Here is a 26,004-nt window from a genome sequence, read left to right on the forward strand (position 1 = left end):
TTTATTGAGATGCAAGGACGATTACATTCTACCTATTTGTTCTTATCATATTACTTTAATACTAATTAACGGTGTATAACATGTTTAATACTAAAACTACCACACCAGTCAAATTGACTGGTTTTACAATTTTATTTTCAAATTCCTACTTCATGGTACAGTTTTCTTTCGCAACGATAACTAAAAGGATAACATAATGAATTTTATTTTGTTTTTTATGTATTCAAACTCAAAATAATTTTGTATCAAGGTTACTTGTACCAATACCAGACAAAATGACCGGGACTTGTCAAAGTGTAAAAAGGTCGTATAATCTGTTTATCGAACCCCAATTAACCAGTTTCCTCGTTTTGTACAACTTCCCACACGTTTTTAAAATTTGTACTATCATTCAATATGGTGATATCAGTTATCGGGAAAATTCCGAATGGATCACTAGATCGCTAGATACTAACACTAGAAATACCACACCAGTCCGAATGACTGGATCTACAATTTTATAAATATGTCAACCCTCGTTTAAGGATCATGGTCCCAGATGGATCAATAATATCAAAAATGTACTACATAACATGGAATTCCTCCTGTAAGAAAGTAATAAATCAATAAATATAAAAATATTCTATTATTAGGTATTTTTTAACGACCAGTCATTTTGACTGATTTTGATACAAATAACTTCGTGTTAACTATCGGTAGTTAAGTACACATTTAAGAATCACAGTTGCATATAGCGTTAATATCATTGTATTTCCTACCATATTTAATCGTAGTTTTAACACGATATTATCCTTATCAAATGAAACTATCAGTATTGCAAATTTTCGAATTCGCAACAAGCCGGATAAAGTCGATATGCCTATCAACGTTTCTCAGATTTAAATCAAACGGGATTAATTATCGTGACAGGCATAGCGCCGCGTTTCAACCAGAGGGATGATATTTGAATTGACCGGTCGCGGATATTAATTATAACTCCATGAAAGCGAATATCACGGTGAAAGCGTTTGCTTTCCCAACAAGGATTCCGGACGTGTTTCAGCTTATTTCGCATGGCGGCGCGCGTCCCAAATCACCAATGGCGCAAACCGATTTCTCTGGAAAATCGGAGTACGCAAAATTCCAGCCATCGTAAAACACGTCGACTTTGTATTCCAATATCAAAGTTCCACTCGCGTGGACGCTCCATTTCGAACAAACAATCGTAGTACCGTGGTACATTTTCGGTTGACAAAAACAAAAAAAACAAAAAATCGTATATTCCTGCGATTGAACAAAGTCTGAACGTGTAATAGTGAAATCCGAAAGTGTTTGTTTGAAGTTCTCTGTACAATTGTTAGAAGTGCGAATTTTATTTTTATAAACACGAAACATTTTTATTTTATTTCTTTCAAACGTAGAAATTTTACATTTTTGTTTTATTCAGTGTAGAATATCTGGGATATTTAGTTCTTGAATTTGTACAATAAAAATCTTTCCTTTAATAAAAGTATAATATCTACCTTTACAGTCTTTTACATCCAGCTAAACTTTTGTATTTGATTTTCATTTCCCAAATCCTCCGCATAATGTCAAGTATTCCACTTTATTAAATTTATTTAATTTATATCAAAGCTCAACTTGAATAATTTTATTCTATTGTAAACAACCTCTAATCACGCGAAATGTCCAATTATAATATCGTTATAACGTTTGACGATCATCTGGAAATATCATGGGATATTACAGTCTTCGTTAATTAACGTTTCGATTATAACTCGAAACAATAACAGTGGAATAATACGAAAAACGAAAACATCTATGAGAGGCTAGCGTATCTACGTACAACATCGACACATATGCATCGACGATGACTCTTGAAACCACAAACCGCGGCTGCATGTGAACCGACCATAAAGCAGAACTCTAGAGGTAATCTTCATTCATAGAATATTGAATTTTATAGTCGAAACTACGCCGCGAATTACCGTGAACTCATCTTGTTTAATCAGTCTGAGATTACTGCTTCCATTTTCCAAGTAACAAAATGCAATCCAAACGATTCTCCGTATCCGGAGTAGCCTGGATTAAAGTATTCCAGAGAATTACACAGATATGACAAATTTCTTAGTCATGGGGATTATAATGTTTTATTTCTTAGAGTCCTGCTCGAGATTTGTGTTAATCAACTATCTGTGTATGTACCTATTATTCTACACGCTTGTGATTATATCAGTGATTTTTTAATAATTGCAGATATTTCACGCCACATATTTTAGATATTCGTGAAAGTATTAATACAAAACCGAGAACTAAGATATGTACCGAAATAATGAAAATGAAGGCTACAACGAAACAAGTATAAAAAGAGCTTCAAAATGTCGAAGCTTAACACATTGTTGACCGGCAATTTTACTAAGAATTTATCTCATGTCGCCGGTTATTATTTCGTAATTGGATGTGGAAGTAAAACAATATAAATAAACTTTAATAAATTTTATTTATTATTCAACTTTTAATATTTCTCTTTCGTATGATAAACAGTGTAACAATCACCTACGTGTAATGGTACACAACATCTTTTGCAAATATATCCAGTTTCGCTGCGTCTTCCTTTTAAAGAGCATACTCTACACGCTCTAGATGAATTTGTTTTTCTGCCAGTGACTATTTTCTCTAAGACGTGGTCTCTTAGATGCCCGGAAAGCCTGAAGGGTGCATTATTATAAGGAGCTATTTTAGAAATTCGAGAAGTGTCAGGTGCAATGCTGCATTCTTTGGAATCCACAGTTATCCATTCTCTAGTTACTTCCAGTAGAAATTTTTTGTATCTTGTTTTATCTTCTGGCAGATAGGTACAGTACATTTTATATGCATTGAACAAGGTGCAGTTTATCACAAAAAATACTAATTTTTTAGTATCACGAGTTTACTCGTGGCTGGTCGACAACGTTTGGCCATGAAAACACGAGTTAACTCGTGACCGGTCAACAATGTGTTAAGTATTGTGACTTATGAGCACAAACAACAATTTTAATATACAATAAGGAAACAACATTTCGATTTATTAGTTCTTTATTAAATTCACAACCCAAAAGACACTATGATTTGTCCCATTAATTCAAAATGATACCTGAAGTGCATCGTAATAACTAAAGAATGTATCTGACGAATGCTATTCTAAGCTATCAGAAATAATAGAGGGTCTTTCAAAGAACAATATAAAAATGATACGAAACGGGGGAGTCAATATGCTTTCAACTCGCTAATAAATATATTTGTATAATGCAAGAAGTAAACGCAAGCTTTTATTCGTATACTTTACAAAAAATCACTGACATCCTCAATAACACGCAATTTCTATAAGAAAGTTCCACCACTTATTGACAAGTAGTTTTAAAGACTGCAACGTCCTATGAATTTGTAGAGGATTGTTGGTCACTGTAGAGGATGGTTGGTTTGTTCGAATAAGGAGATAATTCACTGTTGAAAACCGTCATGTATATTTGAAATGATAAATAAATTAATACAGATAATAATCGCTCGTTCTAACAGATTCGCTAAAGACAGTATCTACCAGTTATCAACGAGTTATCAGCGACCTTATTAGCGATTTGCACGCTGTCTTTAGCGAATCTGTTAGTACGAGCGATTATTGTCTGCATTAATTTATTTATCATTTTAAATATACTTACTATACTATATATACTATATATACTAGACGGTTTTCAACAGCGAGTTATCTCGTTATTCGAACAAACCAACCATCCTCTACAGTGACCAACAATCCTCTACAAATCGTATCGACAGAAACTCCTAAAATTCCTAAAATTGCAAAAAATTCCTAAATGCATTATAACATCGAACGAGCAAATTTTCCAGCAAACGTCATTTTCGCGGGAAACATCTTCCTTTCTCTCTACCTTGGCCTTTCGAACCATAAGGGACCGTGAATAAATTCAGCATGGCCAAAGACACATTGTGTCACGTAGGTGCCCCGGTGTGAAAGCAGCTGCACACCGTTCGTGCATAACGAAGAGAGAGGAGCCACTCACCTCGCAGTCGTCAGGCAAGATTCGCTAATTGGGATTAATTTGCGCTAATTAATTAAATCACGAAATGCTCCGCTGGCATATAGCAGATGGTAGCGGGGCGCGCGCGTGTACACGGTTGATCGAGTGTACGTGTGTAAGTGTGCACGCAACGAACCGAAGCCAGGACTTTGTGACACGCATCGCTGATAAAATCAGCAAGTTATACAGGAGAGAAGCGAGAAGCTGCTCGCGCGGAATCGACGTTTCACCGTCTACGTGTCGCGACTCGATCGGACGTTAAAAATTCGTGGCCGATAAGACGCGTTCTTTGATCAAGTTTCACGAGGTTCCCAACGGTTGATCACTTTTGAGGTATCGAAATTTTTATAATACGGTTGTAGCACGAGCGAAGACGAACATTTTGAGAAAGTAATGGATGACCTTTTGTTTTTCAAGAAATGGGAGAGAAACTTATTTCTGCAAAAATATAGGAAATAATTTTACTGATTTACAGTTTCTCTGTTTTGAATACAAGACATACGAAATAAAAAAGTATAAATTAAAATTTTATTTTACATAAACTATATTAAGCGGTATATTTCTTAGAAGAACATAGATTATCATAAAAATGTAAAATACCCGAAGTTGTTCAAAGCTCAAACACGATGGATATGTCAGGGACGTAGAGAATATGCATGCGTCAAGGTCGACGCATCGTGTGATGTCGATCCATTTCCAAGAATATTGTACTGCTGATAGTCGACACCATAAATGGGTGTGTCATCAGGGTTTAGCCTCAATAGTGCTTTTGAATGGTGTTACGAGCACGTTTCCACGAATCGCGGATGTTATAGATTCGAATTGCCGAGAAGTAACCCGACGCTCTCTGTTGTTGTCCACCGCCGAGGATAGCATGCACGGAGCCGATGAGTCGAAGTCACGGGCTCACGGTGTCCCGTGACACGTGCAAAGTGATAAGAATTTTCTAAAAGGGCCTGGCCACGGAGTGAGCAGAGCGATGAACCTTCTGATAAGACGACAAGAGAACTGAGTGAAAAACTTAGCCCAAAATGAAAACCGGTCAGAAGCTTCGCAATATCCAGGTCGCCGAAAATCAATATATTTACGTATTATCTATTTTTGTAACTGTATATTTGTTTCTGAGTTAAAACTTAACCGTCCTATCTGAACCTAATATAAATAATGAATATGTAAATTCTATGAAATTCAAACTACCCGCCAACCGACATTTTCATTTTTGCTTTGTTTTACCGGCAGCCATTTTACTGAACAGATGAGATGACGAGAGAAGAACGGAAATTTAGGACTTAGAAAATCGATTCTCGATTTTCCAGGCAAAATTTGTAGTAGATTTGTTACCAATTACTATTGTATATAATTTAATTTATTCCCAAAATAAACTCGATTTTCCAGAATCGATCGTCTTATTTACCCTAAGGATTTACGTTATTACATATACAGGGTGGTTGGTAACTGGTGGTACAAGCGGAAAGGGGGTGATATACGCGAAATACGCGAAAATATAGAATAAAATATTTAAAAAAATTTTTTTTTTTAATTTTTCTATCAAGACAACGATTTACAGTGAGATCCGTTATAACGTACCGCACGCGTACCGAGCGAAAATTCAAAGTCGATTTTCTCGAAAACAAAGCCTCAAACGAAAAATGTTTATTCTATATTTTCGACTTCTTTTCCGCTTGTACCACCAGTTATCAAACACTCTGTATATATAATCGAGAATCGATTTTCTATGTCCTAAATTACCGATCTTCTCGCGTCATCTCATCTATTCAGTAAAATGGCTGTCGGTAAAACAAAGCAAAAATGAAAATGTCGGTTGGCGGGTAGTTTCAATTTTATAGAATTTACATATATATATGTAATAAATAATGACAGATGCACACAATGGCCAAGCTCGTAAATGAAAAACTTGCAATGAATGGACGAACCAAGATTTTACAGAATATAGAACATTTTTTCAAAAATACTATTAGAGGCAAAGTATTGTAGTGATAAACTGTATCGATCGCTTGCTATTAGTAAATTTACCGTGTTGAAAGGCAAAGTTATATTTACTATAATTAAAGAAAATTTGGAAAAATTGCTAACATATATAGAGTCGATAGATCTTCAATTATTTCTAAGATTTTTGGCGTTTGAGAATTCGTAGCTGCCCTCAACTCAAGCAAGATATAAGTTATGACTTTGATGCTTCGGGTACATCGGAAACAGCATCGAACAAAGTTCGTGAAATTCATTAATTCTTTAGGGAGATACATAATAGGGAAAATGCCTCTGGATTAAACAAATACCGACGACTCTACTGTTCGTGCTTTCAAAAAATTCATTTATCGTGAACAAACTACAAGCTGGTCGAGCTGTCAGTCAAAGTATAAACCGAGGGTAATCCGATCGGTCTCGAACGGAATCAACATCAAACGCAGAACTCTCTGTGGAACTTGATTTTTGGACGTAGAAAAAGCAAACGAGAATCGCCTCTCTACCTTCGTTCATATTAATTACTTTCACAGACGGCTGCGCGGCACGCGTGTGTTTCCTACAGTTCAATAAATACAACGGTAATTAAATTTCTCGGTAGCAAAAATTTCACTTGAAACATCGTTATTCCTGTACATATTCCCGCTGTCTGCTTCGTAGTAAAAATATAACAGAAACACTTCTATTCAAATTTCAAATTTTAATATTAAAAGGAACAACTATATAATTTAGAAGAAATTATGTTGCGCAGTATTTGAAGTTTTGGACCTGTTAACCAAAGAAGGTGAATTAACTCGTCGCTCAGAATGCCAAATTTTTCAATGTAACCTTCAGTTATTTTCAGTTACTTCTTTTCTTTCATGCCTCTTAGAAACTAATTGTATTATATTTATGAGGAATAGAACCAATCTCATAAAAATTTACTTGGCTTTATTAACAATCGTGCAATTATATTTATTAATAATTAAGTAATTGCGTAATCGTAAAAGCTCTTTTAATTAAAGGTAACTCGCTGAACTCGTTAAAACGAATTAATTTATGTGGAATATTTGCGTAAACGTAAAAATTATCATATAACCTGAAAGCAGACGTAAATGTTGGACTCGGAAAACGCGCAGACTGTTTTGGAGTATTACGTACGTCATGTTCATAGGTCGTAAAATTTGTGAAGAAACGAGTTTTAAAAGACGAAGCAACATAATTATAAAGTGAATTTAAATTCGTGCTTCAACTTTTTACAGAATAATCAAATGTATTGTTTATTACGAGATATTATTAGCCTTCGATATAATAATGAAAAAATGAGACAATATCAAACACGAAAATACGAATTTGCATAAACACGCACAATCTACGTGTATGCAACAAACAAAGAGGAAATAAATTTTAGTTGCAGATCTGGCAAATGTATAAGTTGCTGTAGAACGTTACATCGTGTCATATGGATCGTAAAATTTATATAGACGCTAAAGTTTCATGTTTTAAGAGGCGAGATAATTAAAAGAGAGTTCTACAGGGAGTTGGTAGCACATGAAGAAAGAATAAAAAGGGAGGATTCGACGAACCCCGGTGAAAATAACGATGGAAAACGACTCGCAGATGTTAACTGGTGCTCGACGAGCAGGCAACGCTTTATTCGCAGATTGCACTAGTTAAAAACTGTCGCCAGAAATAACAGTAACATGCGGTGGACTGTATTCGTTTCGTTCGAGCGGCAGGCTGAGAGTTAAATTTGTAAGATGCCGACCCTTACTGTTCTTTTACTAACCTGTTGACTAGAGAATTTAAAAAGAAGAGAGGGGCAAGCTCGTTGCCAATTCGAATTCTTTACTTTCTTCTCCTTGTCGTGCGTATTATTGTTCCAAGTTTTATTCATTTAAGAAAAATGTTAAACATAAACGCGATATAATTTTGTTGCTTTCTTTCTTCTCAAATATTTCTAAAATTCTTTATTTTGGATCTAGCTGCAATTAATCAAATGTAAATAAATTTCCTATAAAGATACGTAAAAATTTGTCCCTGCTTTTTAATATATTTCCTTTAGTTACAATTCGTTGAATGAATTTTCTATGCGAAATATAACATAAATCACGTTAAAAATATATCTCATACTTGGTCGATACCTTCGATACTTTGCCCCTCACATCGATATATATCTCGGTAATACGAATATATTCGAAAAAATGTATTGAGTTGTCCGAAAAGTTTCTTTCGTTTCATAAGGTGATAATAGATGAACAACAATTTCTGTTTTATATTATTTTATTCAATTAGATATGATCCATTTCGTTCATTTCTATTATTATATTCGTGCACAATTCAATAAACTAATATAAAAGAAAAAACATTGTCTGTATTTCCTTATAAAACGAAAGAAACTTTTTGGACAACCTAATATAATACAGTAATTTAAAAGTTAAGTATGCATACTTACCTATACATACAAACAGATTCTTGCTGAGAATATAAAATGAATAAAACATAAAGTAAAACATACTACGAATAAGAATAAATGTCAGTAATTTAACCAAAATTAAAGCTGAAAACTCCCAAGCAATTCAATTTTGCCGACTGTAATGTACAACTTCTATTCAAGAAGCGGTATGTACATAAGATTTCTGCTCGTTCTATCCCTTTCCTTTCACTGCTGAAACACCATCAGATTTCAACGATTATAAAGTGAAAAGCTCGCAGAATTTAATTAAACGATCAACAGCTTTTCGTTCGCGTAAACTCGCTTTCCATTGCAGTCAAACTACAGAACGAACAGGAACTTTGCCCATGGATCGAGCATTTCGAACGCTGAAAAGCTCACGTGTTCCGATCAAATACAGATATCAGGAGAAAGCAGGGTGCTTTTGCCCGAATTAATAATCACAAAACGTCATTAAAGTTGTCGATAAGGAAATGCTGACGCCAGACGCGCGTACTTTTCCTAGCAGTTTTCCTGCCGCGATAAACTTTCTAATTATGAAACTTCGGCCAGACTAAAGTGTATCAGCAGCAGTGGATCAAAGTGATACTCGAGACCAGGCTTGTAAAACTTCTCTTAATATCGGCTATGATATTACAGGAAACAAAACACCAAGTTAAATAAAAAAAGAAAGAACAGCCTTGTTGGGGACTTAATTTTCTCCCAACTTGCTGCTGTATCGAACTGGCTCGATATTGTCAGTAAGTATCGGTTTGTATTTCAGCTTCTTCATTCAAATTTTGAAGAAAAAAATAGAAATACTTTTTTACAAGTTCGATTAACGTATTTCCGAAGAAAACCGAGAAATTTATTAAGCACGTGGTTACGTTTATTTGTACTTTGTAGTTTCAAGACATCCGATACCGATAATTTTAGGAAGCATAGCTTACAATTTCCAAGTTTACTTCTCACTTACCAGGAATGCATAAAAATAGAAAAAACAAATTCTCGCGCGATCAAATATACCATCGAATTACATAAAACTCCTCAAATGAAAGTCATTCTTTTAGAAACGAATTCTCGAACAAGCTTTCGTTTCCCCTTGAATTGAAAAATGCTTTCCGTTCTTACTAAATACGAATAACAATTGCCATCAACAATATCGACCATTAAATTACACGAAAATTCTCAAATAAAAATCACTTTCGTAAAAACAAATTCTCGAACAAGATACCATTACTCGTCCTACCAAAAAACCTTTCACTCGAATTACGTGCGTAATTCTTACTTCCGACGAACATCTAAAAATAGCGAGAAGATATAAATGAAACGAGATACAGCGCACAATATGTATAAAGAACAAGGCTTGGTAAAATTCCTGGTGCAGTAACAGCGTCGTAAAGCATAATCCTGAACCAGTACGAAAGACCATGACCCTGGCCAAGGAGAGTGCGGTCGACGCACGATGACCGTCATAAAGAACCGCCTTCGTGAAAACGCGTTTTCCGGTTCGAACATCGACGGATAGGGCGGCAGCACTGGCCAACAAACTGATAGAACGATGTGTGGAAGGGAAAAGCATCGTTTCAGAGCCGATCTAAATTTAAGTTTCAGATTTATACGCCCTTGCTCGCCGGCCATTGACTTTGTTCGGACTCGTACGCTTTCAACCCCGCCGCCTGCTTCTCTAACCCACCCCCAGTCACCCTCTGCGTGGCCTGGATGCGACTCTAACTCACCATTTTTCCCTCTTATTCCGTCTACAGGGACCGCGAATAAATCATGCGAAACGCAAAGTGAAAGATGACGTTGCCGTCGGTAAATCTTTCGGATTATTCGATTATTTTTATCTTCGAGGTAATTGGCTGGAAGTATTCACGACTTTTGTGATAAGGTTTAGCGTGAATCGAGTGGTTAGCTTAGGCTGTACGTTGAAAGAAAATGAGAGGAGTAATTTGGGGAAGAATTTTCTTTTAAAATGTGTTGGAAAAGAGTGTTTATGAGTTTTGATAAGACAGAACATCAATCTTCTGGTATAAAATTTGCTGCAAGTTTTTATATTTGATATAAATCGTTGGTATAAATTAGTAAGGTTCAGTATAGATTTGGTGTATTGAGCGTAATGAATGTGTGGGATGTTAAAAGATTTTGCTTTTTGGCAAAATAATCTTGCCAATAAATAAATCTTGTTCAGATTTTTTTAGTATAATTCAGTGTTTTGAATAGACTGTATGGAGGAGGAGGGATGTGCAGAAATACTTTTTTTCTGCTTTTGCTACATGAGATTGAAAATTTTAATATGAGATTTTTGTAAAAATGGCTTCACGACAGAATTATCATAGAGAAATTTAGCGATATGATGGGGTTGAGAGGCACTGATCTATTTATAGTATATGAATTAGTAGTTATATGGAAGACACGAAATTGCGCTAGGTTTTGACTTGTTAGCTCAGAGCGCAGAGTATTTCTGTTATGCATCTTTGTTGTCTGCGATCGTAAAATGTAACGAATGAGGAAATAAACGGCGGTTATTGAGACATAGCTGACGTCAAAGTGTAGTCTATAGACGATCGTGAATGTTATGCATACAGAATTCTTAAAGTTAAATTTTTATGGGCCATTAGATGAAAAACAGTATTATTCAAACAGCAGATATTGACGTCATTTTGAGCTGTAATGCTTTATCCAATTCTTTGTGTATCTTATTAAATAAACAGAAAAAGTTACGAATAAAGCTAATTTCCCTACAGTATATATCCCATTGAAAATTCGTGCTCCAAATTAGATTTCAAATAAAAATTTGCCAATTTCATCTACTTTGTACTCCTCAAAATTCGTTATAAATATTACAATCAAATTTTAATCATAAAATTGTTTGCAAATAAATATATCTATATTTATTATCTGATAATATGTAAATTAATAATAATATGTAAATAAGTAGCGTTAAACTCTCTCACGTATACAAGTCTGCATAAAAAAAGACGAAAAACTACGCGTAAAAAGATCCGTAGAAAGTGGCTAAAAAGTGGCTAAAAGAAAGTGGATAAATATCGCCGAGCAAATGATACGCAAAGTAACAAATATAACATGTTAGTAAGATAAATATTGTCAACTGTTCTTAAATTAAACTTCCTAACACCCAAACAACTTCTATATTTCACACGGTAAAAAGACTAAAATATCTACGAAGAAACGAAAGGATTGCCGAGTTCCGGTATCAGAAAAGTTTACGAGCATCATCGAATCAACAGTATCAACGCGTTCACGAAAATGGCACGCAAACAGCTGTGTCGTCTCGTTGAAAGAGGAACAGCGGAAAGACTCGGGAACTCGAAACACGTTGGCGAATGCTACATCCAAGTATCCCTCATCGATTTGTACAAACGAAAGGTTACACATAGTTTCGAGCGATGTTGCGCGAGGAACGCAAGGGAAAATAGAGAAAAACAGGAAGCATGCAGCTCCAACATGTATAATTCAGACAAGTTCCTTCAAACTTTGTCATCGTGCGTACCTACATCGATCGTATTCACCGCAGTCGGTGTATAAATATTTCCGTATGATGAGATGCGCTTCCACTCTATCGTTCCGGTGATCGACGAGGTGATGAATCGTGCATTCGAAACTACCGGCGTTACACCAGGATTTGCAACGTTTATCGCGCGACGAATGGCCTCTGTTATTGAAGCTTTACGACCGAACCTGCGGATGGAATTTAAAAATCGCGATCGAATTGGAATCGCAGCCTTTTTGTATTTGCAGATTTTACAGATCGTGATATAGAATAATTGAGCTTTTCACCGTCATGTACAAAGTAAAATTAACAAAGTTTCTGTTATGCTGTTATACCCACGAAATTTAAAAATTACGATCAAGTAGAATCGGAGCGTTTCGTATTCGCAGATCTTGGATATCGTGGCATAGAATAACCGAGCTTTTTACTATCGTGAACAAAATAAAATTAATAGTCCCGATCGAATATCAATTTTATTACGGTTCAGACATCGTCAAGCATCTTTCGATGCAAATTTATAACATAATTGACGGCTTGAAGTGACAAATGATGTAAATTTCAGAAAAAGTAAACGAGCATTTTTTGAAAAAGAAAACGTGTAGATTCCATTTATTTATCTGGGAAATACGGTAGGAATAGTTATAAACGTTAAAATAATTTACTTCAGCTTTCAAAGCTATTCTAAGATAGAGATACGATTGTGGTTGAAAAAGACGAAAATAGGATATATGCGTAAATAAATACATTTTTCTTGTCTCAACTGTAGGCTAAAATTTCTCTTCAAATACTGAAAACAATTTTTAATATTGCAACTATTGAAATTACCAACTTTAATGGACAAATAACAATATACTTCTGTCCAGGGTACACACTTTTATATAAATGAAATCTCACAAACTTTCCAAGAAAACTTTAATAGTAGCAAGCTGCTCTTAAAAAGAGCCTGCCACGGTAGTTTCTTAAGCAGGAAAGCGTACAAATGTGCCGGATTGGTTGACAGAATTACGCGGCAGCTTTTGAGAAAGAAAATTCAGCGTTGGCCATTATACTTGGTCATAAATTTCGCAAAATCTCGAGCAGTTCCTTTAAGTTTCATTCTCCTTGGGTTTTCCTCGCCCGTTCTGTCCAAGTCTATATTCTCCTTCGCTTCCTTTTTCTTATGCCTCTCAGTGGTAAGAATCACGCGAAAGAACCGCCCCGTAGCACGCCGAGCGAAATAAATTCGAAGCATCGTCGATAAAATATCGCTGCCGGTGTAGTTTATCACTAATCTCGAAGGAAGGCATGGCTGACGGCGTTACTAGCTCGTAGAATTGTAGTTGTTAACCGTTTCAACAAAAATATAAATTGTTATCAACAAGTTATTCTTATGGAATTTTTTAAGCTTCTAAATTGATAAATTTTTACATCATTACTTACATACTTTGAAATTAAAAACTTCCAAATTTTTTATTTAGCGTAAACTGTTTATCTGATACAATATTTCTATACAAATTACTCTAACAATTCCCTGTATTCTACGACAAGTTCGTTAACAAATCTAGCAACTCCCTCATATCCTTTTAAGATAAAATCATTCTCGAGCTACGTGGGTGTGCGTACCGGTTGGGGAGCAACCGACAAATGGAAACTTCGAACCGCGCAGTATCCATCCCATCCGCCCCACAAAAGTAAAATCATTCTCTTCACTCGTTAACACATCCGTAATAATTACTACGGATTTTTATGTATTTGTGCAAAATCTAAAGATGTAAAAGTATACAAAATAATATGGAAAAGCATATGAAATATTTAAATTAGAAATACTCGTATCTTTTAATAGATAGGACGAATCTCTCTTTAAGTTCTATTTCTCCAGTTGCGCCCACAAAGATATAAACTGAAAAATAAAAATAAAAATCCGAAGTCTATCGATAACAAAATCTAATTTAATCACGTTTTCTCCTATTCAGCAGATACATATCTCTAACATCCTTGGAATACGAATTCCTTGAGCCTGCTGACTAAACTTAATCCACCGATTCACCGTTTTCTTTCGCCGCAACACAAATCTTCATCAGCCTTTAAACCTTTATTTTCCATTTCCACATCTTCGTGCACGCAGAGATAAACCCTGAAAGATTTTCTCCGACGTCCGCGGACATAACCGAGCAATAAAAACTCCTACACCAACTTTCGTTACCCTGGCGCTGTTGCTCGAGTAAAACTGAACGGGAAGCTGTGCGGCTCGTCGCCCAAGGAAGACGCAACGGCGAACGGAACCGCGCTTTTTGCGGCCGTAAATACGGCGGAACGCGTCTGTAAACGTCGATGGTTCGCTCGACGTAAGGCAGGTAGTTACACGCTCACTGCCATATTTATTTTACCGGCGCGCCAAGATGAGTAATTTAACTGTGAGACGTTTTTCAACTGGACCAACTGATACGCGTTTCAATAACAATAACAGTCAATCGATAACTCTCGTTCGATCGACTCGCTATTATTTACGGATGTGCGTTATCATTCGAACGATCGATAACCGAGGCTCATTGCCAATAAAATCAACCTCGTTCTGACGATTATTCGCAGTGACGGATCGGCTCGGTGAACCTCGAGTCTTTATGCAACCCCATAGGGCCGCTCCAGGCACTGATAAATCGTTCTACATCGTGGAACGACGTTGGCTCAAACTTTTCAGAAACTGACTTCCTGTAGAAAGTATGTATTAAAGTTGGAGACTGGGCATTGTAAGTTATATAGAGCGAGTCGTGCAAAGCTAATGGTGTCCTGCACGGGTATTGAATTTCTAAGATTGATATTTTATTCATGACAGATATGCATACACTGGAGGAAAGGGTTAGTGTACTAAAGGGCACTAAACTTTAATCAGGTCCACATAAAGTATATCTTAACTTTGCTTCGATCTGGGGTAAAGATAGAAAGCAGTGTGAGTGTTTGGGTGTCGTTGTATTATCCACATATACATATATACACATATACATATATATATATATATATATATATATATATATATATATATATATATATGTATATGTGTATATGTGGATATATATATATATGTTTTTATTATTATGATGATTCTGTTAACCGGGGATGATGAGCTCGATCATTGAAAAATGGTATTATAGCTTGTATATAATATGAATTGTGCATGCACATGTGTATAGTATGAATTTAGTGACGTCACTTATTGCTGGATTTCTTTATTATTTTTTCCCGATATTATATGCCACTAATTTATTTTGCTCGAACCTACTAAAATTCCATAACTTGAAAACCCTTAAATCTCTTAATATCCAACTTCTACATGAAAAATACGAAACATAGACACCGTTGGTCTTCAGCAACCCTTGGCGTAAATTCGAAAAGTTCTCCAGCCTTCGCCATAAAATTTCTTCCAAGCTTTCTCGATCGCCAAATTAAAAGCCCCAGAAACGTAACGCGTCGATCTTTTTCAAACCATCCCATAAACCAGCAACAGCAACTGCCTGGAAAAGCCTGTGCGAAAAAAGCGTCGCGCATCCAGCTGGCTGGAAAAAAATTCGTTCAATTTCGCGAGAACTTGCTTGCACTGTTGGGGATGGGGATAGAAAGACGAGAAGACGTACGAACTTACCAGCTGCAATTGAACTAAAAAAGCATGGCGAGTAATCGTTACAAACAATTAAATTAAACGACGAAAAAAAGGGAGTGGCGAATGGCGTCCGGACGCACGCGGAGTGGTAATTAAAAGTGAGACCATTAATTCGGCTTACGGGGGCTTGGGTGCGTTTGAAATTGTTTACAAACTAAAGTACACGTCGCCGAAGCTTTTAAACGTTCGTAATTACAGGCAGCCTGGTGTCGGGTTGCAATTGAAATTAGAATAGCGAAACGACAAACTGGTAATAAATATAAACGCTCGAATCGATCCATCTCTCCGTGTCTCATTCTCTTCTCTGCATTCTTCCCTCTCTATGTCTTTCTATCTTTGTGTATAATAGGGGGAGGAAGAGACATTTTCATGAAAAAAGCTGGGAAAATTGGGCGACACACGCGAGGTACCCGCGAGTGAATTGCATTCAAATTTTTATGAAGCCCCCTCTACCCCGTTTAAAACGGGTAAAGCCCGGGTTTCGGGCATTCGAACGTTTCAGCGAGCAGAAAATTCACATTTTATTGCTGCTTTACGGGCTATTTTCGCATGGCTCGTTGAAAATGTCCCTTCATTCGTGTTTAAGCTCGTTTGAAGGAGGCACGAGCTTTATCATTGCTGGTGGGCGTCAGATTCCACGACATATTTGGACAAATTTTGTATCGTAATGTACCGTGTGACGAATTCACAATCAAAATACATAGGTGAAAGGATCGGGAAAATATTCTTGTGAGCGAGGTTCGTACATCAATCGACTAATTCATTTATTAGTTGAAGTATTGATACATATTAGTACCTATCATAATATTAGGTCGTCCGAAAAGTTTCCTTCATTTCATAAGGAAATAATGGATGCACGACATTTTTCGTTTTATATTATTTTATCGAATTACGTATGATTTCTTTTTTTCTATCAAGATAAAAATTACAACGTTCGACAGATTAGGTTTCATGTTTGTATAAAGATGCATCGTTGTAAAAATTGTGTCTGTAAAGGAAAGACACTTTTCGGACAACCTAATAATATAGGCATGTAAGTTGTAAATAATAACCTGGTAGACAGCAGTCTTTGACATTTTTTTTATAATTGTAATTTTATAATTTTTGTAATTATTTGTATTTGAATATTTTTGTAATTTTATAATTGTCGATGGACGTGAAATTCCCGAGTATTTTTCGACAATTTTTAGATTACAATTTTAATTCGTGATGAATTTAGAAACAGAATCTGTAACACGTAATGAATTTAGAATGAGAATCCGGGATATGTGATGAGTTTAGGATCGGAATCCGTGATATGTAATGAATTTAAATATCAGAATGTGTAATACGTAATGAATTTAGAATCAGAAACCGAGTAAAATCGCGAGCTACATGTAAATTCATGCATCAATAAATCGCCGCTTGCTCCATACGATTTGGAGTATCAGTATCACATCAATCATCGTTATATTTAACTAAATCATCTGAACAAGCTCATCGTCATCTTATACCTATTTTCCCTATTAATTTTCAACTGTATGCATCATAAATATTCCATCATCAATATTTCTAAAACAATTAATAAACAAACTGTCACACAACGTCCAAACTGAACGATCTACAATAGATGAATAGTACGGATTTATTAAACGACGTTTCCATCAATATTATTTTATTTTTAATCTATACATATATTTTAAACTTTGACAAGTCATACAGACATAGTAACGAAAATCTATAAACGTCCTAATATTTGATCGATATTGGACTAAATATTTGCTTAAAAAATCAATCTTTTGATCAATATTTTGTTAGAGCAATTTATATCGAGTTTATGGGTGAATATCATTTAACCTTAATAATCAAAATAATAATAATAACAATACGTTGACTGCGACGTCACCCATATTCGGGTGACAGCAAGGTTTCTAGCAGGACCGCGTCACCCGTATTCGGGTGACGCTTATTTGACTACTTGCGAAGAATCGTCGTAGGTATTTGAAAAGATATAAAAGTAAGTAATAAATAAGTAAGTAATACTTGGAAAATAATAAAACTATTGAATTGTTATAAAAGTAATACGAAAATGGTTTATTTAAAAAATTACTTAGAATGTAAAACTTTAAAGCATTCTATACAAAGCTGAGTTTGGTCGGGATAATTTGGACAATAAGTTGTTGTTTTCTTTAAATTCTCCGGTGTCTTTGATCGGTCCGGTCGACGTCTTTTATCTGCATAACGTAGTTTACATGCGCGTCTAATGCTTCTTTCGGAATCATTTTTCCGAGCGGCGACATTATGCTGATTCCGTCGAAGACAAGGATTTTTTCTATTTTCAGACAAGCTTAATACTTTTGTAGCTAATAATTCTCTAAATCTTCTAATATTTACATCTTTCCTTGTTGCAATTTTCTGATACAAGTAAGTTTATTATTTCGTTATCAACGAACAGCTGAAACACATCATATGGATTGACATCGCCAGGTAATCGCCTAATGATGCCGTCTGTCTCGGGACAAGGAACTGACTTCTGCCGACCACTAAATTCATTCCATTCACCAAATTAAATTGTACTATCCACGGTATCATCAGTTCTTCTTCCTTCCTTAATGACCAATTCTTGTAAAATCTCGTCAACAGTATCTTCATTACATTGAGTATCACTACGATTGCACTTATCAATATCCGAATCAAAATCAGACGATGTAATTCTATTTATATTTCTATTTCTAGGAAATCTGATTTCTTCCTCATCGCTGCTATCCGAATTTCTGTAAGCCTCGTAAAAGCTTTCTTTTTCACTGCTATCTGACTCACTAAGAAATAAGCGTTCCATTTTTCTTTTCGACATTCTAACGAATGAGGGCAGAGATTTTAAATTATCTAAAATATTGGTAAGAGTACCTAGTAGAGTACGTTTGGTACAGCGGCACTCGTGACCTGAAGGAGATTTTATTGAAAACGCGCGCGGCAGTCAACGTGATAATATGTTGCAATTTTAGCCCCCAGCGGGCCATAAAATGGACTTGGTTTAAGAAAAATCCACTCATTCGTCCCCCCACACCACAGTCATGTCGCACTTTGTATATCGGGCTAACCTTAAGATTAATTTCTCTCTAACTGCCTTATATTTATGATATACTCGCAACCTAACGCCATTAGTACTTTCAATCTTCTTCTCGTGATCCCTCATCGTTATGCTAATATCAGCATCCAAATATAATTAGAAAACTTAGCGAGAATACAAAAAGGTACATATACGAATACATGGAAATATATGTGTAAACATAAAACAATAATCAAACTGTACTTAACGAAATTATTGGGTTGGCAACTAGGTGATTGCGGATTTTGTCAATAGGTGACCTTAGCACATTCTTTTGTTTTGTCAACGTGTTCAAAGCACCTAATCTATATTGTTTTTTGTTGTTTGAACTTCCACCTTTAATTTAGTAAAAAATTCTATCGATTAGTTATTTAATTTTGTTTTTATCTCAATTTAAAAATGGAAGAACAAGACGCGTATTTCAGACATATTTTATTGTGTTATTTCCGAAAAGGCAAGAACGCATCGCAAGCACACAAGTTATGTGCCGTATATGGGAGTGAAGTCTTGAAAGAAAGGCAGTGTCAAAATTGGTTTGCCAAATTTCGTTCTGGTGATTTTTCACTGAAAAATGCTCAGGGATCTGGTCGTCCAGTTGAAGTTGATAAGACCCATGTCAAGGCCATTATTGATTCAAATCGTCATAACACAATGTATCGCATACATGCATTAAAAAAAATTAAAACAGCTTGGCTATGTGAAGAAACTCGATTTATGGCTCCCTTATCAGCTTAAGGAAATTCAGTTGATGCAACGCATTTGATGAAACGCAACTAAATTGACCCATTTCTGAAACGACTGATTTCTGACGACGTACAGTGGATAGTTTATAACAATGTTAATCGAAAAAGATCGTGGATAATGCAAGATGAACCAGCCCAGACGACATCAAAAGCTGAGATTCACCGAAAAAAGATTATGCTGTCAGTTTAGTGGGATTATAAAGCAATTCTGTACTTTGAACTTTTACCAAGAAACCAAACGATCGATACAAACGTGTCATACGTACGATTCAAACTGAGCGATGCAGTTCAAGAAAAGCGGCCTGAATTAATAAATCGTAAGGGTGTTGTTTCCCAGCATGATAATGCAAAGCTCCACACATCTTTGATCACTCGCCAAAAATTATTGGAACTAGATTGGAATGTGTTGTCACATTCACCATATAGCCCTGACCTTGCGCCTTCGGATTACCATTTATTTCGTTCCATGCAGAACTCCTTAAACGGTAAAATTTTTAATGACATTGATGATGTAAACTCACATTTAATTCAGCTTTTTGCTGACAAAAATCAGAAGTTCTATGAACATGGAATTATGGCACTGGCTGAAAGATGGCAAAAGGTGATGGACAAAAACGGACAACACCTAACTGAATAAAGTTATATTTCTAAGCAAAAATATTGAATTTTCCTTCTTATTTAAAATACGCAAGCACTTAGTTGCCAATCCGATACATTAGACTTACAACACGTATGGAAATAGATTTTAAATGATCTCTAGAGTGCCGATATCTTTACTTTGTTCACGTGGCTGCACTAATTTAGCCACTGTGTGTCATCCTATACTTTCACCTCAAATAAAACGGAAACAAGCAACTAAATACATCGTAATGCTTGTACCGAATTAAATCTCGTTCAACGAGTCCTCCCAACCGTCTTAAAAGTCCAACATCGTGGATTAACATGAGAAGTTGGTGGTGGTAAAACATCCAACAAAATTCAGGGGTGTATTCCGTTGGCACGATGCTGAATTCGCCATCGATTTCACGGTGGTGCGAGCCAGTAGTACTTGGAAAGAATCCCATTTAATGGTGGCAAGCTAAACAGCGAAAGTTCGTCCCGCGGAGAAATACTTATGCAGTTCGATCGATTTTAAAAGGAACACTCGGCGAACTGAGAAGTTCCACAAGTCGATGGACCCGTTGCCACTTGTTGAATGTTTATAAAGCGCAATGTAAGTCTAAAGTGGCCACTCTTGATATTTTCCGTTACACGTGCCACTATAAAGGAACAACCATCGATGTATGCAAATCTTCCCGCTTCTCCTCTTACCTGTGCATGATACATATCGTGTGTGAGAAATCAACTTCATATTGATGTACAGGTACTTCAGATTAGCATAAAGAAGGTTGGATTTGCGTGGACGATAGTTGAAGGAGAGCTGACTGTACAAAGTGGGAATGTACAATGGCAAGTTTATGAATAGGGAAATGATTTTGTCTCAAATTGTATTTATATACAATATTGTTGAATTTTAACTATTTGTCTGGATATTTGCCGTTTGAAATATCAGAAAAACACGAGTAGGATAAAAGCAAAAATAACTAAAATTTTTCAAATTTTTCTACCGTCTTTTCTTTCATAAACTCCGTCTATTACAATATTTTTCCTTGTTAACTATTCGCTGAAATATTCACCCGTACAACTATAAAAACACACGAAAAAGAATAGGAAGGAAGAAAAATAAAATTTCCAAAGTTTTTCTACCACCTGTTCTCTCAAACTCCGTCGAAGCGCTTCCCTTTAACTATTTGTCTAAATATTCTGCCTTGCAAATATGAGAAAAATAAGGAGAGACAGAATAAAAAGGAAACTAGAGTTTTTCTACCACCATGGCCGTCCAATTTCTTCTAAAATTATTCGCCAGAAACGAAAGGAAAAGAGGTTATCGAAATATGAAAACGGGGGAAAATTTACATGATATCTCGCTGGCTCATCTTCGATTTCCAACTTTTGCATGCGACAAAACGACCCGGGTAATCTAAAACAGAGGAATCGGACGTTTCTAATCCGGATCACGCGTGTCCAGAATGAGATCCGAGTTCGGAATGGGATTCGAAACGATGGCCAGAGCGAAATGAACCCCCTGTCGACGTTTTTCCATTCGAATTTCGACGCAAGCTTTGCCTTTCCCCTTCCTCTTCTTCCACCTCCTCCTTTCTCCTTTTTACTTTTTTCTACGGGTGAAAAACGGTCATGCAGCCGGGAAATGCGAGAACTCGCGTTTCGTGCCACGTATTGGTGTTTATTTTCGAGGAGACGTAAATATTCTGCTCTTTTTTCCTTCACCTTTTTTCCCCTGAACCTCTTTGGATTCGTTAGATATGCATGGTTTGTAGATTCGATTTAGTCAAAAAATGTTGCCACGGTATATTGTCGGTTTGTGAGATAAAATACCAGGTTTTCTGTTCTTCGCAAGTGCAAAAACGTTTGAATGGAACATTTACGATGGAAATTTCTGTGTATGTCGCGATGTTGCGCGTCTCGTTATTGGAATAAATTGAGATATACCAAAGCAACGAAGAAATTGAATTATTTATGTAATTTGTGTTAATAATTACTTATTAACAAATTACTGACCTAGTGTTACTTCTTTCGTGGCTAAAGTGTGGCCAATAGCTTTGAGCAAACAAAAATGCCTTATATTTATTTGAATTAATAATGAAAAATAATTCATCCAATAATCATTAATATATCTATTAATAATTTTCTTTATTTCCTACAATAACCTACCTTTTCTTATCCTCTATTCATGGAACTTCTAGCGCGAAGAGTGTTACTGTTATGAATGGTAATTGAATTGTTCATTGTAAATTCAGTTCTCACAATCAGAAAGGCTACAAGTCCTTATGTCAGATGACCTAATAATTTACTTAAATCCTCATAATTGTTACATTTCCCAGAATATATTAAACGTGTATTAAATACAATCTGATTACAAAGTTGTCGTAGAAAATAAGTTTAATCAATAGCGAACTAGGTAAATGAATATTGCAATATTATTTAATATCCTTTGAACAATTCAAATTTTATAAATAAACTTATAATAAGTTGTCGAAATAATCACGGTGATCCCAATTTTACACGCATGATTATACGTATTATGGAATTAATTGAGTTATCATAATCTCATCCTTACCCTACTCTAGCAGAAATTAAAAAAGAATTGCAACAGATTTAAAAAAATAGCTTAAAAAAATTAGCTTGTTTTATATAAATTGATTCCTCGCGTTATTCTATAAGCAAAATAAGTATAACAAGATGATTGGAAATCCAATACTTTTATTCCAGAAATTGATTGTAAGCACTTAAATATTTCGCAATTAATAAATTAATATAAAATTTTCTGTTTCTAATCTAAAATCTTTCACGTGTTTCTTAGTGCTTCTAAGGCTACCCCTCCCCTATCTGTGGCGCTAACGATAAATAATATTATTAGAAGTATGTATACACAGTTAAGAAATAGAAAATAAGGAAAAATGAGAATGAGAATGAGAGGAGAGAAAGGTTAAGATAGAATTGTAAAACAAGGATTGCGTGAACCAAGTCCATTTCTTGGTCATGCGGGGTGAAAGATAAAAAATATTAATATAATAATAATTTCAATTGCGTAATACCTTGTTAATCTAACTTTTTAATAATTATTAATTCAACAGACGAATAATAAAAATTGTTGACGGAGCGAAAATGGCTTTGATTATTTCCACAAGCTAATAAAGCAGAAATTGAACGCGATATACAATAACTACAAAAAAGAAACAAATTCCTGGTCTTATTCATTAGCGGAGAAAACAATGACGTTGGTATTCAGGCAGATCCAAAAAGACAACAGAGTTCAGGCTATATTGTGGTGCCCTCGATACAAATACAGCCTGGATAAATATGTTTTGAATTCCCTTCCTTATTGCGTTTCTCGTCACTTTTTGTATATGGTCGTACCAATGTAAACATCACGTTTCACGATCACTTTGTGTAAAAGGTACAATCATCGTGGCCGTGTACCATATGCCTTCGGAACTTTTTCTATTTACATTAAGAAAATATATCATTCCTATTCAGATGTCCTTCATACTCTCTCAGTGAAATTCGATCCCCGGAAAAAATGAAACGTATCTTTTATGTATACTTCGTAATAATAATAAACCTTGGATATTCTAGAAATTGTTCAACGATTAATCTTTATTTGACATTAACTTTACAATAATTTTGATTTTGATATTTTGTTTTGTGTTAAATAATTATATTAATAGAAGATTACAGGACAAGCATGATAAGTACATGTTGTGTATTATGTATATAAAGTTAGTTTATAATTAAAAAAGAATATTTTAATATCAAGTAATACAAATACAGAGAAACTGATAGAAAAAATTTGCAAATGAAACGTTGCATTAACATAACCTTGATCGTTAATGGGTTAATGAAACGAATTCGATTAAAATAAAATTATTTTTGTTTATATTTTTCATTTCCAATATCACAAATAAAAAATGAAATACACTGCCAATAAATAGAATTGATAAGAATTATTCAACCTATTCATCCCAAACGTGTTCGCTACATATCACTACAAATGAAGATTGATGAGACACTCATAATAAGTATACATTCATTGATTTTCTAATTTTTATATCGCCTGTTGATTAAAAGTGGGTATTTCAGTAAAACTGAGTTGAAAAGCAAAATGACTTTTCATGTAGTACCTTTTAAAAGTTGGTTAAAGCTTTAGATAGAATAAACAGCATAACTAATATTGTGCTAATTAGACTGTGCATATTTATTAGACTGTGCAATTTCATATTTCTATAAATGCAACTAAAAAAATAGAATCTATATATATTCGTTTCATTTGCTAACAATCACACTGGTCGTTTTATTTTGAATATTTTATACATTTTCATGCATCATCTGCGTTCTCTATACTTTTAAATTTATTATAAATGCATAAAGGTTCGCAATCTAATGATAACTGATATTTTAGTTTTTAAATATTCACATAGGTAATAACACATTTCTTCTATCGAAGATAATTGCTAAACAAAGTAAAAAACAGTTCGGTAATATGGGACTGACGTGCTGAATTTTAACAAAAAAACTGCTTTTCTAAAAAAGCAAGAAGTGTAATTTATCATGTTTCTTCTCTATGACCTTCAAATCATCTAATTCTCAAAACCTCGAATGTCACGTTGAATACATGAATCTTTCAACGAAGTAAGCTTCTCAAATAAGAAACTGAAGAAGAACGTCATTCACCTTTCAAAACGGAGGCGAGGAGTAACACGACGAACAGTAGGCACAGTTTACTGCAGCTTCGTCGTTCCATCATGTCCTTAAAGAGGAGAGCACACCACGACACCACAGTCAATTACGGACGCGCGAAACGCCAGTCGAGAATCTATCCGCAGTGCACATTGTTCACAAGTCGAAACTAGTCCCAATCGTATAGTTACACGAATCAATTCATGAATTGTATCAACTACAAAGTATTCTCACACTCTTTTCTCACGAATTCTAATTCAGGAGAACTATAAAAAAAATGTGTCCCGCGAAACCGATAACAAAGTTAACCTCGAATTGTTTTGTTCACACGTACGAAATTCTGAAGCATCGTATTCCACAATCGACAAAGATTTATTTACTCGATTTATCAAATGAAACGATCGTCTAACACGACTAGAAAACTCAGTTCAAGAATTTCAAACAGTCGATTCAACAAATCGCACGAGCTTCACCTTTCAACGAATTCGATCTATTTGAAATTAACCAATAGATCGTTTGAACAAGCGAAACGTTGCAATTCGCGTTTCTATGAAAATTTAGATAAAGGAACGCAAATTCGCGCCGAAATCTCATCAATGTTTGTTAATTAACCTTTATTTTTTACACTAATGTTTTCCACCACTATGAACGTTAGAGCACGATTTTTAGTCAAATAGCCGAGTAAAAACAAAGAGACAGTTGAATCAAAAGTAACCGTAACACACGTGTCTTCACGAACCAGTGAAATATGCGAACATAATTTAGTTTTTGTTTGATTCGTTCGACAACGAGTATTATCAAGCGTGAATAAGAAAGCATGTAACGAAGTTCAATTGTATCACATTTAGTATGGAATGTTTACCGATTCGAAGCACTTACGACAGTACACGATCGAAAGTATATCGAGAGGACAACGCAAAATACCTTTACCCTTAAACGTATCGCGCGACACTGACTGTCCTGATCGCCGTGGCCGACACTCGACACGCTTCCGAGGCCAGATGGCGCTGCTGTTGCGATGCGTTTGATAAACCAGGAGATGCCGGCATTCGACTCCGCGGCCCTGTTGCAACAAGTTGCAGCGCGTGGCTCTTCGGCTGCACGCTTCGGGAACGTGCATTCATTGAATGCAATCCGCACGTACGCGGCCGGCATAACAAAGTGCAATCGACTGCTAGCCGCCTCTGCAGAACGCGATTGTAATAAAATTAAAACTGCCCTCTTGCGTCCCCTACGATAACGGACTGGCCACCTTGTCATTCTTGACGGGGATTCG

General features: G+C 35.4%; 2 protein-coding genes across 3 annotated transcripts in view; both read right to left on the reverse strand.

Moving 5' to 3' along the window:
• The window catches only part of LOC117215726 (tyrosine-protein kinase transmembrane receptor Ror), a 351,580-nt gene extending 325,821 nt beyond the window's left edge, over positions 1 to 25,759 (reverse strand). Inside the window, exon 1 of one of the 2 annotated variants that reach the window (XM_033462154.1) lies at positions 24,723 to 25,757. In XM_033462154.1, the coding sequence (XP_033318045.1) occupies positions 24,723 to 24,795 (73 nt within the window). In that variant the 5' untranslated portion in view covers positions 24,796 to 25,757. Of the gene's footprint in view, positions 1 to 24,722 lie in introns of both variants that reach the window. The other variant, XM_033462162.1, reaches the window with a different exon arrangement.
• Positions 18,145 to 18,441, reverse strand: LOC117215756. Its single transcript, XM_033462223.1, has one exon. It carries the CDS (start codon positions 18,430 to 18,432, stop codon positions 18,145 to 18,147), a length of 288 nt encoding a protein of 95 aa, XP_033318114.1. The 5' UTR covers positions 18,433 to 18,441.
• Positions 25,760 to 26,004: the final 245 nt, after the last annotated feature.

This window comes from Bombus bifarius, unplaced genomic scaffold, assembly GCF_011952205.1.
Source record: "Bombus bifarius isolate JDL3187 unplaced genomic scaffold, Bbif_JDL3187 scf7180000007973, whole genome shotgun sequence".
NCBI classification, from domain to species: domain Eukaryota; kingdom Metazoa; phylum Arthropoda; class Insecta; order Hymenoptera; family Apidae; genus Bombus; species Bombus bifarius.

Coding starts and splice junctions, on each gene's coding strand:
- LOC117215756 (XM_033462223.1), bottom strand. CDS start 18,432: ATGTCGAAAAGAAAAATGGAACGCTTATTTCTTAGTGAGTCAGATAGC.